The 18,070-nt window shown below is 43.3% G+C and overlaps 1 protein-coding gene across 2 annotated transcripts in view; it reads left to right on the top strand.

Moving 5' to 3' along the window:
- The window catches only part of Gmeb2 (glucocorticoid modulatory element binding protein 2), a 36,758-nt gene that overhangs the window by 7,452 nt on the left and 11,236 nt on the right, over nucleotides 1-18,070 (top strand). The window contains exons 2-4 of one of the 2 annotated variants that reach the window (XM_075963375.1): nucleotides 1,492-1,679; nucleotides 10,959-11,056; nucleotides 11,737-11,867. In XM_075963375.1, the coding sequence (XP_075819490.1) occupies nucleotides 1,549-1,679; nucleotides 10,959-11,056; nucleotides 11,737-11,867 (360 nt within the window). In that variant the 5' untranslated portion in view covers nucleotides 1,492-1,548. The remainder of the gene's footprint in view (nucleotides 1-1,491; nucleotides 1,680-10,958; nucleotides 11,057-11,736; nucleotides 11,868-18,070) is intronic. The other variant, XM_075963377.1, reaches the window with a different exon arrangement.

The raw sequence follows: 18,070 nt of genomic DNA, 5'->3' as shown, positions 1-18,070 counted from the left end.
GAGCCTAAGTGTAACTGTCTTAGTTTGTTGTTGTTACTGTGATAAAATACCCTGACAAAAGCTTCGTTTAAGGGAAAAAGGATTTTTTTTTTTTTTTTGGTTTTTCGAGACAGGGTTTCTCTGTGGCTTTGGAGCCTGTCCTGGAACTAGCTCTTGTAGACCAGGCTGGTCTCGAACTCACAGAGATCCGCCTGCCTCTGCCTCCTGAGTGCTGGGATTAAAGGCGTGCGCCACCACCGCCCGGCGGGAAAAAGGATTTATTTCAGTTCACACAGCAAGAGCTTGAAGTGGCTAGTCATAAATAAAAAGCAATTAATGCATGTTTGTTTATTAGCTTCCTTTTTCTGCCTGTATAGTGCAGAATTCCCCGCCCAGGGAATAGCCACATCTATAATTAAGATGGATCTTCTAATATCAGTTAAGGTAATCAAGATAATACCCATCAGGCATGGGCAGAGGTTCATCTCACAGGTGATTACAGATTCCATCAAGTTGAAAGTTAACTACTGCAGCAGTCTGCCCTGTAAGTCAGTCAGTACTGAAAGCCATCAGTTTTCCATGTAGGGTTAGGTCCATACGTGTTACATCTCAGGATGTTATATGCATTCTTGTGTAGCTATGTGTAGGCTTGTCTATACATCCTTCCTATCTATACCATGTCCCACCCACTCTAACTCTAGGGCCTCTTTTTTGTCCTCCGGCTAGAAACCCCTGTTGTGCTTGCTCCAACATTTCATGACTGGGTCCATCATGGGCCTGGCATAGAGCTTGGGATATGAGAGAGTACAATCTCCAGGCTCTAAGCCAGTCCTCGAGTGAGGAGGCATTACTTCTAAATTTGGTGCTTTTGAAGTTACTACCACCATCACAGAGTTTGAGCTTGAGTTTGTGCAGGGCAGGCCCAGCAAAGACAGAAATTAATAATAATAATTATTAGCAGTGCGTTTTCTCCTTTCTGTCTTGTGTGGATTTCACTACACTTTCCTAAGGTCGGGTGCTTCTTATCTACACTTGGGCTCAGACCACTTTTGAGTTCAGCCAGGAGATAAAGAATAAAAAGTAGTAATTGGGAAGCCCGCCTTCAGGAAAATCACCCAGAGTTTGCATTCCTTCCATATTCTGCTGCTTGCTGTGTCTGAGTTTCCAGGTCCACATGGATTGAGTGGAGGTGTGTGACCCATCTATTCGGGGGGAAAAGATTGGGTTTATTTATGGCATCTACCAATCCACGGCCCAGGGGCTCCTGCATTGCCGCCATTTCTTGTCAGAGAGCATTAGGTGGCAACTCGGAGGAGAGTCTTCGGTGATGCTGAATACTGTCAACTGCTGTGTACTGTGGTAGCAAAAAAAAAGTTTTTTTTTCAGTGCTGGAGATATAATCCAGGACCTTGCGCATACTTGGCAGTGCTCTCTTATTAATCTACACCTCAGCCCTCAACTGTTCTGTTATGCCAGTATGGAAACTATAACCTGTGCCCTGCTTTGTTCTAGGATTTGAGACCCTGGAGGAGCAACACTGCTGACCTCAGGCATCTTCTTCCACTAAGCATGGCGACCCCAGATGTGAGCGTCCACATGGAAGAGGTGGTGGTTGTGACAACTCCAGACACTGCAGTTGACGGCAGTGGTGTGGAGGAAGTGAAGACAGTGCTTGTAACAACAAATCTAGCCCCTCATGGGTAAGAACTAAGCCTTGGCCCTGCCAGGTGTAGGGGTGAGCGTCCAGATTTCTGTCCATACAAGGTTCTGAGACTGGACGCAGCAAAGGTGAAGCACAGAGTGTGTCAAGATCAGCAGAGGCTCTATGGTGATTGCAGTTCACCACTGTAGTGTGCTTCTAGATCTCTGGGTGATTGCTCTTTCGATAAATGAAACAGTAGGAACTGAACATTTTCTTTCTTTTTTTTTTTTTTCGAGACAGGGTTTCTCCGTGGCTTTTGGTTCCTGTCCTGGAACTAGCTCTTCTAGACCAGGCTGGCCTCGAACTCCCAGAGATCCTCCTGCCTCTGCCCCCGAGTGCTGGGATTAAAGGCGTGTGCCACCACCACCCGGCAACTGAATATTTTCTTTATCATCTCTTGTTCTAGAGGTCAAAGCGATAATTAGTTGGTCAAAAAGTCACATTTAACCAAGCCTTTTGCCTCTTATATACAGAATTTTATATACAGAATTGTGAGGAGGTAGCAGGATAACTCCTGCCCTGACAAGGGGTAGGAAAAGGGTAGCAGTCAGTGGCTGTGTGTGGGATTTCTTATTCTTTCTCCCCTGAGAGACTTGGTCTCTGGGCTTTTGGCTTGTCTTTGCTGAATCTTGTGTAGTATTGTCATACTGAACTTAACTTTTCCTGGAGCCTGGGTGAGCTTTTGGCTCACTTGTTGACAGTAAATTTTAAAGAGGAAGGTTGTAGACCTCTCCTTGCTGCCCTCTCTATTGAGCAGGCTGTTCTTCTCATAGGCATGTGTTGCTGTCAGCTGCAGAATAGGGATCTGAGCTGTTTCGGAGGTCGGACACTGCCTTCCTCCTCAGGGAAAACATGGAAGCTGGTGTGCCTAGCTGTGCAGGACTGACTTAGGGTGGTTGTGAGTTGAATTATGTGTGATCCTCCCCTGCTTTGTGAACATAGCAGAAGACCCTGTCTGTAAAGTAGGACCTTCCAATAGCATTTCCAATGAGGAGTCTCCTTCTGTTTCTCTCTCTTCCTTCCTTCCTCTGCCCGTCCCTCTCTTCCTTCTTTCCTTCTTTCTTTCTTTCTTTCTTTCTTTCTTTCTTTCTTTCTTTCTTTCTTTCTTTCTTTCGTTTTTCGAGACATGGTTTCTCTTTGTAGCCCTGGCTGTTCCAGAACTCACAGAGATCTGCCTGCCTCTGCTTCCCAAGTTCTGGGATTAAAGGTGTGTGTTACCACCACCTGACTTTTTTTCTTTTTGAGACAGATTCTTTTAATAGCCCTGGCTGTCTTGTATAAATTCACTATATAAACCAGGTTGGCCTCAAGCTCATAGAGATCTGCTTACCTCTGCCTCCCATATGCTGGAATTAAAGTGCTACTATATGCAGCCCACTGAGTCTCCTTTGATTTATATCATTGTCTTGATATATGGGTTGGATGTTTCCTGGGTATATATTTTAGGTATACTGTATTTTCTGACACCCCCCCATTGATCTTTTCATACCCTTATCCAAAAGCCATACCCACCTTTTCCCTTAGTGTTGTAGGAACCCGCCCAGACTTGAAATAACCACACAGAACCTGTATTAATTAAATCACTGCTTTGCCTATTAGCTCTAGCTTCTTATTGGCTAGCTCTTAAATATTAATTTAACCCATTTCTATTAATCGGTGTAGCGCCACGGGGCTGTGGCTTACCTGTAAGGTTCTGGCTCGTCTGTCCCCAGCCACTACATGGCGTCTCCTCACTCTGCTTTCTTTCTCCTAGCATTCAGTTTAATTTTCCCCGCCTAGCTCTGTTCTACCCTACTATAGGCTCAAAGCAGTTTCTTTATTCATTAACCAGTAAAAGCAACACATATGCAGAAGGACTTCCCACATCACCTTAGATTTGGGGTACTCTGTGGTAAATAGTGTGGCAGAAGTGACGCTGTATTAGAAAAGGTCATGTAGCTTCTGCTTTCTGCCCTAGAGTCACTGTTAGGAGTTCATATCTCTAGCATCACCTAGGATTTTGGGGGAAATGAGGGCTATCTTCCTGATAGTCTTTCCAGCTGAAGCCCAACATTGTGGTGGACCACTACTGTACAGTTTCAGTCCCATATCAAAGACCCTTCAATATTACTCCCCCCTTCTCTTTATTTTGACAGGATCTCATTCTATAATCTATTCTGGAATTCACTATGTATCCTAGGCTGACCTGGAATGAAAGAGGATCCTCTTGCCTCACCTCCTGAATAATGGAAAGCAGACACCACCATGCATAGTTGGGTATTACTGTCTGTCTTCTTGGATATTTTCACGTAGTTGTGAGCTTAGAGGTGTCCCTTGTGGGTGTCATGCTATCTTGTAAGAGAGATCAACTTCTGGGGCTATCCTAGATATGAGGGTGTTGGCCAACATAGTTCTTTAGCATCTGGGTGTACATATTTGCTACTTTTGTCTTCATTAGAAAGGCAATTTCTGGAGTTCAGCTTTGCTGTATCAACACTGAGCTGCTTTCCTGGGATGCAAAGAGTTTGCATATACCAAGGACGTAACAATTGTTTAATAGTAGTGAGAAGTAGCAAGAGTATAATTGGTCAGTTTGCCCTGTTTACTGGTATGTTAGTTGCTGAGGAGTAAGAAACTACCACAGGCTGGATGTGGCTCATGCCTATAATCCTATTGCTTAGGAGCCTAAGGTGGAAGGATCCTGAGTCCAGGCCAGTGTAGGCTATGTAGTAGTGGGAAAGAAGTGGACAAGGGAGGAAGGGAAGCCAGGTGGTGGCGGCATGCGCCTTCAATCCCAGCACTTGGGAGGCAGAAGCAGGTGGATCTTAGTGAGTTCAAGGCCAGCCTGGTCTTCAAAGCGAGTTCCAGAATATCCAGGACTGTTACACAGAGAAACCCTGTCTTGAAAAACCAAAAAGAAATCATTTCAAAATTCGGGAACTTAATATATAAATATTTATCATTTCTTCTAATTCTTTCATTTGGCTCTGGCTTTATGGTTTAGGCTTTAGTTTGTTGTTTTTACTATTTATTCTTTGCCCTTTGAGGGGCCTGCCGTCCATCTCCCAAATAAATACACATGGAGTCTTATTCTTATTTATGAACGCTCGGCCTTAGCTTGACTTGTTTCTAGCCAACTTTTCTTAAGTTATACCATCTACCTTTGCCTCTGGACTTTCTCCTTTTCTTTCTTCTGTACATCTTACTCCAAATTGCCAAGAAACAGGTTTCTTTATTCTGCCACGAGGCCCAGTACTTGCAGTGTCTTCTTTTGTTCAAGCCTCTGCTGATGGTTCTGTACTATTTAGGGAGAAATTGCAGTTCCCACCCTGATATCATTCCTGACTTAGCTACAGAAATTATATGACAGACCATCACAGACCTCAATGGAGTGGATAGCCAGTGCCTTTTACTTTCTTGGTGTGTTGGGTTTGCTTTGTCTGGGTGGCCTCACTCTATACCTATCGAGATACCTGTCTGAGTGTGTCCTCATAGTGGAAGGTTCTATAGCAGGGTTGGGAGCTGTAGAGTCTTCTCCATCCCATTCGTAAGCTGATCAAAGTTTGCCCGAGTTAAGTGGGAGAATAATAAATGACTCCCTTTGATGGGAAAAACCATGAAGAATCAGAAGGCCTCTTCTATCTGTGACCTTAGTACCAGGGTGCTAGCATGTTGCTCCCAATGGTCAGTCCTGTTGTAGAAAGGAGGCTGTGATTCCTCCTTTGGAAGAACCCACATAGCCCCCAGGAGATCTGTCCTGAAGATTGGGGAGTTTTTTTTTTCTGACCTTGAACTCACAGAGAGAACTTTTTTTTTCTGACCTTGAACTCACAGAGAGAACTTTCCATTTTTGCATTTTTTTTTTTTTGTGGTTTTTCGAGACAGGGTTTCTCTGTGGTTTTGGAGCCTGTCCTGGAACTAGTTCTTGTAGACCAGGCTGGTCTCGAACTCACAGAGATCCACCTGCCTCTGCCTCCCGAGTGCTGGGACATTTTTGCATTTTTGATGGGAAGCTGTATCCATTATCCTACTAGTTGGAAAATGAGATTTAACTCTTTTTTTTTTTTTTTTTGGTTTTTCGAGACAGGGTTTCTCTGTGGCTTTGGAGCCTGTCCTGAAACTAGCTCTGTAGACCAGGCTGGTCTTGAACTCACAGAGATCCGCCTGCCTCTGCCTCCCGAGTGCTGGGATTAAAGGCGTGCGCCACCATCACCCGGCTTAACTCTTTTTTTAATTAATTTATTTTTATTTTATGTGCATTGGTATTTTGCCATGGGTGTCGGGTCCTCTGTAATTAGAATTACAGACAGTTGTGAGCTATCATGTTGGTGCTGAGAATTGAATCTAGGTCTCCTAGGAGAACAGTCAGTACTCTTAACCACTGAGCCATCTTTTCAGTCCCAAGACTTAACTCTTAATGTGTGCAAAAAAAAATAACCAGAAAACAAACAAACAAACAAAAACCAAAAAGGAAAAGAAAGTAGATAGAGGCTAGTTAGTTTCCTTGTGGGAACTGATTTCCTTCCTGATTTGGGGAGACCTGGGAAGTATTCTTTACTTAGAAAGCCTGACAGAATTATTCCTGCTCACCACCATGCTGTGGCAGTCTGCCTACCACAGAGAAGAAAGTGGTTCTCAATAGAAGGCCAGGAGTTCACATGTTTGGGAAAGTATATTTTTTATGTGATATATGAATAGAAATGCCAATTTATTCACCTCTTTGCTGAGAGTTGGAGAGATAAGTTTACAGGCTATGCTGCAGAGGATCTATACTACACCCATGGAGGTACTTCTACCCTCAATCTTCACTCTGGTTTCTTCGGCCATTTCCAGCTAACGCTGACCCTTGGTTTGCTAATGTCCTTGTATGAGTTTTCTACTGACTCCCAAGTTGGTAGCTATAGTCTCTCCTAAATGGCACAGCGAGGGGTTTCAGGATCTCTTTCCCCCACTCCTGACTTCCTTTCTTGTAAGAGTTTGTTTTGGACAGGGTGTACATCTGGTTCTGTCTTTGTCCTCTGCTTTGTCTAAAGTTCTGGCTGAGGATGATAGCTTCCTTTCCAAGTTCCTGCAGACTTTCTGGAGTCTGGGTGTTCCCATTTAATATTACTGTTTATATCAAAGTCATTCCTTCTTGTTGTTATTATTGTTGTTGTTGTTTTTGAGACAGAGTCTCTTTAAATCTGTGACTCTCAGCCTGTGGGTTGTGACCCCTTTGGGGCTTGATTGGCCTTTTCACAGGGGTTGCATTATCAGCCTGTTTATCAGATATTTACATTATTATTCATAAAAGTTGCAAAATTACAGTAATTAAATAGTACTGAAAACAATTTTATGCTTGGGGGTCACTGCAGCATGAGGAACTGTATTAAAGGATCTCAGTATCAGGAAGGTTGAGAACCACTGCTTTAAGAAGTCCTGGCTGGACTATTTATGTACATCAAACCTGCCTCTGCCTCCTGAGTGCTGAGACGAATAGTGTGCACCACAATGCCTGATTTAGAGCCATTCTTAATGTCTCAAAAGGCAGATTGCAAGCCAGATGGTGATAGTGCATGTTTTAAATCCAAGCACTCGGGAGGCAGAGGCAGATGGATCTCTGTGATTTCGAGGCCAGCCTGGTTTACAGAGTGAGTTCCAGAACAGCCAAGGCTACACAGAGAAACTCTGTTTTCAAAAACCAAAAACAAAATAATTAATTAATTAAAAATAAAACTAGTTCCCAGTTTGTGTTTCTGTTTAACTCCCATTTCTGACCTGGTTCAAGGCAAAATAACTCTTGGTGATTGGGAAGCAGTGAAACAGCAGCATCAGGTATTCCACAGGGGAGATGCGGCTAAGCCCTCAGGACACTGTTTTATGAGCTTCTGAGATGCTTGGGTGGAGCTCCTGGTACATAAATCCAGTGAGGGGAGTGGTCAGGCTGGAGGCTGTCTGGGGCTGTGTGTACTCACAGTGGGCGAATGTGTCAGGTAGGACCCAGCTGTGGGTTCCAGGCTCCCTCTTCTCTGCAGTGAGTAGCCCATGCTTTAACCCTGAATAGCCTCCTCTTCCTGTACTCCTCCTCTCCTCTGAGACAAGGAGTATTGTCCTTTCTAGGGATGTATGGCAGGTCTGAGAGTTCTCAAGCCACACTTGTTATCCACACTGCATTCACTGCTGTAGACATCCTTTCCAGGGCCTGGCTTTCTGATGCTGCCACGTATTGGTGCCCTGCCCTTAGGCCTTCTCCGTTGTTCTCAGGGATCATCCGTGCCTCACACTACCTTTGTTTTCCTTACCTCCTAGGGACCTTCTTAATTAATTTTTGTTTGTATGGGTGTCTAGCCTGCCTGTATGTCTGTGCCTTTTGAGTACGTTGCCAGGAGACGGTGTTGAATCCCATGGAACTGGAGCTACAGACAGCTGTGAACCGCCATGTGGGGGCTTGGGATTGAGCCCAGGTCCACTGGAAGAGCAGCAGTTCTTAACCTCTGGGATCCCTAGTCTGGGCCAAGCCCTGACCTCTGATGAACTGCAGGCTTGCCTAGAAAATTGCCTATTGCTTGTGTAGTAATTGTGGACATTTTATAGACTAGAAGACTATCTAGCCACAGGAGAAAGAAACCTACAACTGTGCAAGCAGCTGTGGATGACAGAGACCTGTTGGTAAAGCGGTTTCAGAGCCTGATAGTTGGCTTCATTGTTCCTAGGCCATGGGGAGGTAGAAGGGTGTGGTGAATGGAGATGAAAGGCACAGGTGCTCATCCCAGGACAGCTAGGAGACAGAAAATGGAAGGAAGAGCCAGGGACAAGGTATGTCCTTCCAAAGCACACTCCCAGGGATCTACTTCCTTTAGACTGCATCTTTTTTTTCTATCACCTCTCAATAATATCATCATATTATCATCCATCAAGTGATTAATTTATTGATAAAGTCAGGGCCTTTATGATCCAGTCACTTCCCCAAAAGCTCTAGCTCTGAATACTGCTCTATTGGGAACTAAGCTTTCAACACAAACCTTTTGGGCAAGCTACGTTATGTTTAAACCGTGATGTGTGCCCTCTTGGGGTTCTTTAGCTATGCCGGAATGCTGCTGTTTTCCACAAATATCCTGGTGGTAGATACTTCCATCTTTGGCCCATCTAGATGAAAGTGGTTTCTCACTCATCTTTTTTTTCTCCCAGTGCTGGAGATTGAACCCAGGTCCTTGATAACACTAGGTAAGCACTCTACTACTGAGCATGTCAGTTCTCACCATATCCTCATTCGCGTTTCTTAGGAATTGGAAGCAGTCTCCACAGGTTTCTCAGGGCTCTGGTCTTGGACCTTGGACTGTCCTCCAACTATTCATGTGTTCTCTCTTTTATAAAGTTGCTCATGCTGTTCTTTGCCCCATGCTAAAAGGGTCTTTTTGTTGTTTTGTTTTTAATTTATTATGTGTGCCATGGTGTTTGTGTGTGGAACTAAGAGAGAAACTCTGAGTAGTTGGTCTTCTGCTTTGACCTGGGTTCTCGGGATTGATCTCGGGCATCAAGCTTGCATAACAAGTGCCTTTACTGGTAATTTTATTTATTTATTTTGGGACAGAATATGGTGACATATGCCTTTAATCCCAGCACTTGGGAGAAAGAGGAAGGTAGATCCCTGTGAGTACAAGGCCAGCCAAGACAGATTTTTACCTTTTTATTGTGTGTGTATATGTGTTCACCTGCATGTATTCAAGCGTGCCATTCGTTTGGTACTCATAAAGGTCAGAGAGGGTATTGGGGCCCCTGGAACTGGAGTAACAGGTAGTTGTGAGCCACCATGTGGGTGCTGGGATGGATCAAGGTCCTCTGTAAAAGCAACAAGTTCTCTTAACCATTGAGCCATCTCTCTAGCTCCTAATTTTATTTATTTACTTATATTTTAAATTTTGGAGGAAGTTTGAAGTAGGGTCTTGGCTATATAGCCCTAACTGGCCTGGGAAGAGCTAAGGTGGACCAGGCTTGTCTGGAACTGGTAGTAATCCCCGTTTCTGCTCTTGAGTATTGAAATGATTGTGTGTGTGTGTGTGTATTTACATATATGAAGTCAGAGAACTTCCACATTTGATCTGAGGCTGTCAGGAGGTTTGGCAATAACTGCTGAGCTATCTCACTGGCCCCAGCTTCTATTTTTGTTTGTTTATTTTAAAATAGGATCTCTTTTTCCCCCTACATTTTGGAGGTTTCTTTTATTTATTTATTTATTTGTTTATTTTATGGGCATTGTTGTTTTGTCTGAATGTATGACTGTGTGAGGGTGTCAGCAGGTCCCCTAGAACTAGAGTTACAGAAAGTTGTGAACTGCTTTATGGGTGCTGAGAATTGAACCCAGGTTCTCTGGAAGAGCAGACAGTGCCCTTAACTTCTGAGCCATCTCTCTGCCCCTGAAATAGGATCTTTTGTAGCCCAGGATGGCCTCAAGCTTACTGTATTTCTAAGCATGACCTTGAACTTCTGATTATTCTGCCTTCTGGTAATGCAGGCATGTACCACCATGCCCATTTTATGTGGTACTGGGAAATCAAATTGGGGTCTTCGTGCATGCTAGGTAGGCAGTCTACCAGCTGAGATGCATCCCATCCCCAAATATTTTTATTTTTAATCCAACGGTATCCTTTTTTATGATTCTGGATTTTGTATATAAGAAAAAACCTTGACCATTTTATAACTACTACTATTAATCATCTTCTTTTTTAAAAAATTCCATACTGTAGGGTTTCACCTTTTGCCTTTCCTTTTAGTTTGCTCATAATTTATTTTGGTTTGAGATATGGGTTAACGAAAATAAATTTTTTTCCTCTTTCAAAACTTTTGTATTTTCTGAGAATATGGCTCTGTAGAACATTTGCTTAGTATGTTTGGTGGCCTGGGTTTGAGCTCTAAAACTATGTAAAATATATATTTTTAGCAACTTTGTGTAACAGTATGAAATTATAATATTGGAAACAGAAAACATTATTAATTAAAGAAATAATGGTTTTGAGTTCCCATATGAACATTGTTGCTTCTGTAAGTTCCTCACATTGGCTTTGCTTGTCCATGGACACTTGTCCGGGCACCTGTGGAAGGCAAACATGGAGCAGAGAATGCAGGCTACATTTTCTCCTGAGGGGGACGTAGGCACTTATACTTTCTTCTCTGACTGAATAGCCACCACAACTTCTGAATATAGATAAAAAATTATAATTGTTTTGTCAGCAATGAGACTCATCCTTCTACACTCTAGGTGTGCCGGGGACTACAAACTGTGTACTTGGTCATTCTGATGTTCTTTTTCTCTGTCTACCAGGGGTGACTTGACAGAAGATAACATGGAAACAGAAAATGCAGCTGCTGCAGCTGCTGCAGCCTTCACAGCCTCTTCACAGCTCAAGGAAGCAGTGTTAGGTAGGAAACGCTATTGGCTGGGAAACTGTATTAGGTGGGAAGCCTGCCTTCTGTTGGTTGCGAGGACCTGACTGTTCCACCATTGAGGTAACAGCCAGGGCTAGCTATGCCCTTGTCTGGGCTGTTTCCCAACATATAAGAGGCCAGGTCACAGGTCTTCTTAAGAGGGAGGGCACATTGTATCTTAAATGAGAACTACTACCAGCCACTGGTAGAAAAAAGAGTCAACCTCAAATCTTGCAGCTTTCTCCTCTTTGGTATTTTGTTGTCTTGCCACTGCCTTCTCCCTGTTTCTTTTGTTTACCAGTAAATTATTGTAGGTGTTCTTTTATTACCTATGGGGCCTGAGTTGGGATACCTAAGACTTGCCTCCCTAGCAGTGTTTCAACTATACTTTAATTTTGTCTTCTAACATGGCTCTCCAACTGGTCATTGTTTAATGACCTTATATTAATATTGTGGTTAATAGTTGCTGATAAGTAGTTTAGTCTTTTTTGTGGATTCATCTGAAATTCTCCGTGGGATTGATGGGTACCCCTGCTTCTGGGCTCTCTTTCTGGCCTTCTTGGATGTCAGTTTGGTTTTAGGTTGACAGCTACTTTCCACATTTGCAGGAAGTGCTTTGGAAAGTTTGTAACTGATTTTCTGTTTCTACTTTTTCTTGTCCATGTGTCTATGAGAAGTGAAGATGGCTGAAGAGGGAGAGAACTTAGAGGCTGAAATTGTGTACCCCATCACTTGCGGAGACAGCAGAGCTAACCTCATTTGGAGGAAGTTTGTGTGCCCTGGCATCAATGTGAAATGTGTTCAGGTGAGGGTCAGGTGAGGCGCACACCTTTACCTGCACTTCCTCCTGCTTGGGGGTTGGGGGTGGCAGCGGCCTATGCAGGACACTCCTCTGGAGGCTGAGTCTCATGGGTCTGGGGAGACAGAGGAGGCACAGCAGATGACCTCTGGGACCCATGAGCACAGTGAGGAAAAGCCTCCAGCAAAGTAATTTAATTTCTGCTGAGGAGAAGCAAAAGAGACAGGTTGATGAGAAGACATACCTAATTTGAAGGAGAAGTTTATTGTAGTTTATTTCATGTAATTTTTCTTATTTATATTAAGTGCACTTATTTCTGCTAGGTATTTGGTGGAAGCAATGGCCTCTGAGTTTCAATAGCCTTGTTTGACAGACTGAGGTATGCCCTGTACCTGGCTTTTTATGTTGATGCTGGGAATCAAACAGATCCTTTATGTTTGTATGGGAAGCACTTCACCAATTGAGCCATCTCCTAACACCAAATAATTGTTTTAAATTTATCTCAAGTAATAAAAGATAAGCCTGAACGTGTGTAAAGCCTGAGCAAATATGACAAAAAATAATTAGCTAGAAATGAATAGAATTAAAACTATATATTTGGATGATTGGTTTCAGAGATTAGACATAGCTGAAGACATGATTAGTGAACTGGAAGATAGAACCAAAAACTACCCAAACTCAGCTCATAGATATAAGAAAGTGACAGATGGAAGCGGGAGAAAAATATGACATGTCTGTCTGCAAGGAAGGAGGCTGCGGCTTCATGAGGAGGCGGAGACTGTAACACATCCTTTGAAAGACTGAAGAATTCCCAGATGAACAGAAAGGGTCCCCTGGAGTAATCTGATGTTAGATAATAGCAAGTTGGAGCTCAGTGGCTATCACCTGTTTAACATGTACAAGGCTTTGAATTTAATCTTTTTTTTTTTTTTTTTTTTTTTTTGGTTTTTTGAGACAGGGTTTCTCTGTAGCTTTTTTGGTTCCTGTCCTGGAACTAGCTCTTGTAGACCAGGCTGGCCTCGAACTCACAGAGATCCGCCTGCCTCTGCCTCCCGAGTGCTGGGATTAAAGGCGTGCGCCACCACCGCCCGGCTTGAATTTAATCTTTGCATGATGACGGAAATAAGTAGCAATACATGAATAAGATAAAGTTCCCCTTCTCTTCAGTTATTGCATAAATATGTTATACTAAGTTAAAAAGCAGACTCCATGTGATTATGATATAAGCTATGATGCTTTTAAATTTGTGTCAAGGGGACAGAAGGGAAATTCTATACCTTATAAGGAAATCTCTATTTAAGCTTTCATGAACTACAAGCATCTAAAGCAGTGATTCTCAACCTTCCTAGTGCTGCGACCCTTTACTATAGTTCTTCATGTTGTGGTGACCCCAACCATAAAATTGTTTTTATTGCTACTATATTATAACTATAATTTTGCTACTGTTATAAATCATACTATAAATATCTGATAGGTGAAAGGGTTGGTTGACTTCCAAAGGGGTGTGACCACAGGTTGAGAATCACTGTTCTAAAACCTATGAGCCTTCAGCTAATCATCTTTAGCAAGTTCAGTCTCTGCCAGACAGCTGGCAGAAGTTCTTGTGCTGTAACTGAGTTACTTCATTTGTTTTCTGGATGTTCAACTCTAGTGTTATTCCAGGCAAATTTCTTCTTAAATTCCTTTACCATAGGGCTGGGAATGTAACTCAGTGCATATGCATGTAAACACGTTCCCTCCCTCCCTCCCCCCTCCCTCCCCCTTCTCATACATACACACACACATACACACACACGCATTTTGTCTAGCAACCAAAGGACCCTAGATTTCAATTTCCAGTATGTCTTAAAAACCAAACAAATAAAACCATCATCTGTGTGAGGAAGATGGCTCAGTTAGTAAAGAGCTTGCTATGCATGCAAGAGGGTCTTACTTCAAATCTCTAGCGTCCTCAGTGAGTTTTCTATGAAATTGTGTCTCCTAGTAATATCAGAAGCTACGCCCATAAAGTCTCACCGTGACTGTTCCAATATTAGCTGAACAGGGATGACATCAATGAGCATGCCTAACTGGATGGAGAAAGTCCTCGAAGCCTCAACCCTACAAAGAACTGTAGGCAACTGAGGAGACCTGGGAGTGGAAGAGGTGGTCTTCTCCAGGGAAGATCAAACCAATTGGCTATCCAGTGCCAAATAATCAGCCTTGAAAACATATGTACCAGTAACATTATTTGGACTGAACAGGTTTTATTTAGAAATTTAGAAATTCTATAAATACACACACATACATATATACAAACAAACAATTAGTGGAAAAAGAGGCCATGAATTTGAAGGAGAGCAAGGAAGGTTATGTGGGAGAATTTAGTTGGAGGAAAGGGAATGGAGAAATGTTGTAATTTATAATTTAAAAAATCCCCTCCCCCCACAAAAAAAAACGCTTTTAACTGGGCGGTGGTGGCACATGCCTTTAATCCTAGCACTCAGCAGGCAAAGGCAGGCAGATCTCTGTGAGTTCAAGGCCAGCTCCATCTACAAAGTGAGTTTAAGACGTCTAGGACTACATAGAGAACCCCTGTCTCAAACAAACAAAAGCATCATGGTGTATACTGTCTTCCCAAGACAGGCAGTGGGACTTTCAGTCTATCTAGTCTTCAAATTAGTGAGGTTCGGGTTTGGTGAATATCTTAGTTACTTTTATTTTGTTGCTGTGAAGAGACACCATGACCAAAGCAACTTATAAAGTAAAGAATTTACTGGGGCTCATGGTTCTGGAGGGTGAGAGTCCATGGTCATAATGGTGGAGAGCAAGGCAGCAGGTGGGAAGACCTGGCACTGGAGCAGTAGCTGAGAGCTTACTTACATCCTGAACTACAGGTATGTGTTGTAGGAGGTAACTTGTTCGTTCCTGGCAGCTCAGAACATGAAATAATTACACAGAAACTATGTTATTTAAATCATTGCTTGGCCTATTAGCTTATGCATATTTCTAGCTCACTCTTATCTCTTAAATTAACCCATTTCTATTAATTTATATTTACCATGATGTTTGTGGCCTACCAGTGAGGTTCTGACTACTCTGTCCCCTTCAGTGGCAACATGGCATCTCACTGACTCCGCCTTTGTCCCAGCATTCAGTTTAGTTTTCCCCACCTACCTCTGTTCTGCCATAAACAGCTTCTTTATTAACCAGTGATATTCACAGCATACAGAGGGGAATCCTACATCAAGTATGAGGCAGAGAGAGAGAAAGCTAGTGGAATGGTGTGAACTTCTGAAACATTAAACCTCACCCCCAGTGACACACCTTCTCCAACAGGCCAAATCTCCTAATCCTTACCAAGCAGTCCCACCAACTGGGGTCTAAGTATTCTAATATATGAGCCTATGGTGGTTATTCTCATTCAAACCACATATGGTCTCCATACATGTGTAGAAACACATATACACACACACATACCGAAAAAAATTCTTGTTTGCTTTGGTTCTATTCATCAGTGATCCCTTGGACAGTGGTAAGGGTCCTCCTTCATTTTTCTGTAAATTTTTCTGTAGATATAACTCAGAGCTAATAGGAAGCTATTACTTCTACCAACAGTGAGTTCAAGAGTGTAGGATATGGATAGTGCACATGCAACACAATTTCTTTTCCTCTGTAGAATAGTCTGTGGAAGGTACTGCAAGAAAAGACAGGCAGAAATTGGGATAGAGTATTAGGAAGTGTTATGGTTTAGTAAAACGCTGCAGATCCCTGAGGGGTGCAGTGGCAGAAACGCTGCAGGTTCCCGGGTGGTGGCAGTGGGCAGCCAGTTCCAGGCAGGGAGCAAGTCCCAGGCAGGGAGCAAGTCCCAGGCAGGGAGCAAGTCCCAGGCAGGGAGCTGCATGGTGGGTGAGAGACTAAGACGGTAGGCTCGCCATGCAGAGGATGTGGGTATTATTTAGTGGGTTATGGAGGGGTAAGGGAAAAGCAGAGGAGAGATGGGGGGAAGAGCAGAGAGAGACACTGAGAGAAAGTGGGGGAGAGAAAAGGAGAGATCTCCTACCTGCCTTGGGGGGAGTGGGTGGGGCTTGTCTCTTAAAGAGACAGGACAGACCATTAGAGGAAGAACGGGGCTTGAGGGGCCTACTGAGTCCTCAGCAATGGCTTAATGCCTGGGAAATAAAGTTTATTACAATAAGGGGGACTTGATGGGGGAGGGAGAGGGAAATGGGAGGCAGTGGCGGGGAGGAGGCAAAAATCTTTAATAAATAAATTAATTAAAGACAAAACAAAAAAAGACAATGCATTTCTTGTAGTTTTTCTTATATCAGGTACACTTGCTTATATTGGGTGTGTGCGTAGAGAGAAGTGCAGTTTGCATGAGTCTGTCTACTGATGATTATGGAAGGGGTGGTGGGCTAGGACTCTTCAGTGGGTGTAAGCTAGCTGCTTAGTGGAATAAAGGGCAGTCAGAGCATCCCTCCTAGTGTGTGATGTAGCTGCTGTGAAGAAGCTTTGAGATGCTTACCTGTTTAGGGGCCGTTGTCTATATCCTTGACTTTGGGATAGGCAACTGTCAAGGTAGATTAGAATTCCTGGGGTAGGCAACCACTGAACTGATAGAACCCATGGGCAGGAAACCCTAGGCATTCCTGCCCCAAACTCATAGTCTAACTTTACTCCTGAGAAAAACTTCAAACACAAATTAGGAGACAGAACTATAATAAAATACCTAACCTGCAGGGCCAGGCATCATGGTGCATGGCTTTAATCCTAGCACGTGGAGACAGAAACAGGTGAATCACTGTGAGTTCACTGTCAGACTGGCCTTCATAGCAAGTTCTTGGCCAGCCAGAGCTACACAGTGAAACCCTGACTTTAAAATAACCAAAGCAATTAGTCTTACTGCAGCTTGATACATTTTCTTGATATTTATGGGAGACCTGCCCTTTTCTAAACAGAAATGGAGGAAGAGTAGATTGGGGGTGGGAACAGAGAGTGGATGGAGGGGAGAGATGGAGAGGAAGGAGGAAGGAGAGAGGTGAAACTAATGCTGGAATGTAAAATAAATTTATTTTTTAAAAAAAGTATCAGAGCCGGGCGGTGGTGGCGCACACCTTTAATCCCAGCACTCGGGAGGCAGAGGCAGGCGGATCTCTGTGAGTTCGAGACCAGCCTGGTCTACAAGAGCTAGTTCCAGGACAGGCTCCAAAACCACAGAGAAACCCTGTCTCGAAAAACCAAAAAAAAAAAATAAAAAAAAAAAAAATAAAAAAAGTATCAGGCAATAGACACATATATCAAAATCCATCAGGGCCTGAAAGGAAAATATAATTAAAGACCACCTCCTTTTCTACTGTGGAAATTCTCTGAAGCATTTGGCAAAATTGTTGCTTTTAAGTTTGCTTTGTGAAGGATTTGGTGTCTCCTAACCCTCAAGTGTTGTTCTCTTACCCATCAGTTTTCTTCACCTTTGGTATATTTACTTGAAGTAAATGCCATGAGTCAGAGGGCAGTGCAGACGTGTGGAGGGACAGCTTTGTCATAAAAGCAATAAAAGTGAGTGGGTGCTTTAAAAACAAAACTAAACCAGCTGGGCAGTGGTGGCACACTCCTCTAATCCTAGCGTTCCAGAGCAGAGGCAGGCGAATCTCTGTGAGTTCAAGGCTGGTCTACAAAACAAGTTCCAGGACAGCCAGGGCTGTTACATAGAGAAACCCTGTCCTGAACCCACCAGACAAAAAAACAAAACAAAACAAAAATAAACAAGGTTGGAAAGATGACTTAGTAGTTATCTGAGTTCAGTTTCTAGCATCCACATGGCATCTTGTAACCATCATAATTCCAGTTGCAGGGATCCTAAGCCCTCTTCAAACTTCCTTCGGGCACCAGGCATGCACGGGCACACATTCATACATACAGGTAAAACAGCCGTACACATAAAATTGAAAACAAAACAAATAAAAGCCTGACCTGTATGCTTCAGAAATGCAAAGGTAAAGGAAGATAAAGGCAGGTTGGGACGTGGCTTTGTGAAGGGTTCGATGAACCTTGTGGGCATTCTTAGATCAAGACAACACAGGGAGAAAGGCTGTAATTGGGACAGTTGGTGCATGTGGATGCTAATAATGCAATGATTTCCTGATCTGGGGAACTGGGTCATGATTGTGTCAGAGTACCTTGTTCCTAGGCAGTCTGTGTCTATGTCCTGTGGGGTCAAGGGTCTTGCT

Source organism: Microtus pennsylvanicus, chromosome 2 (genome assembly GCF_037038515.1).
Source record: "Microtus pennsylvanicus isolate mMicPen1 chromosome 2, mMicPen1.hap1, whole genome shotgun sequence".
NCBI classification, from domain to species: Eukaryota; Metazoa; Chordata; class Mammalia; order Rodentia; family Cricetidae; genus Microtus; species Microtus pennsylvanicus.
This window is presented reverse-complemented; position numbering and strand designations above follow the sequence as displayed.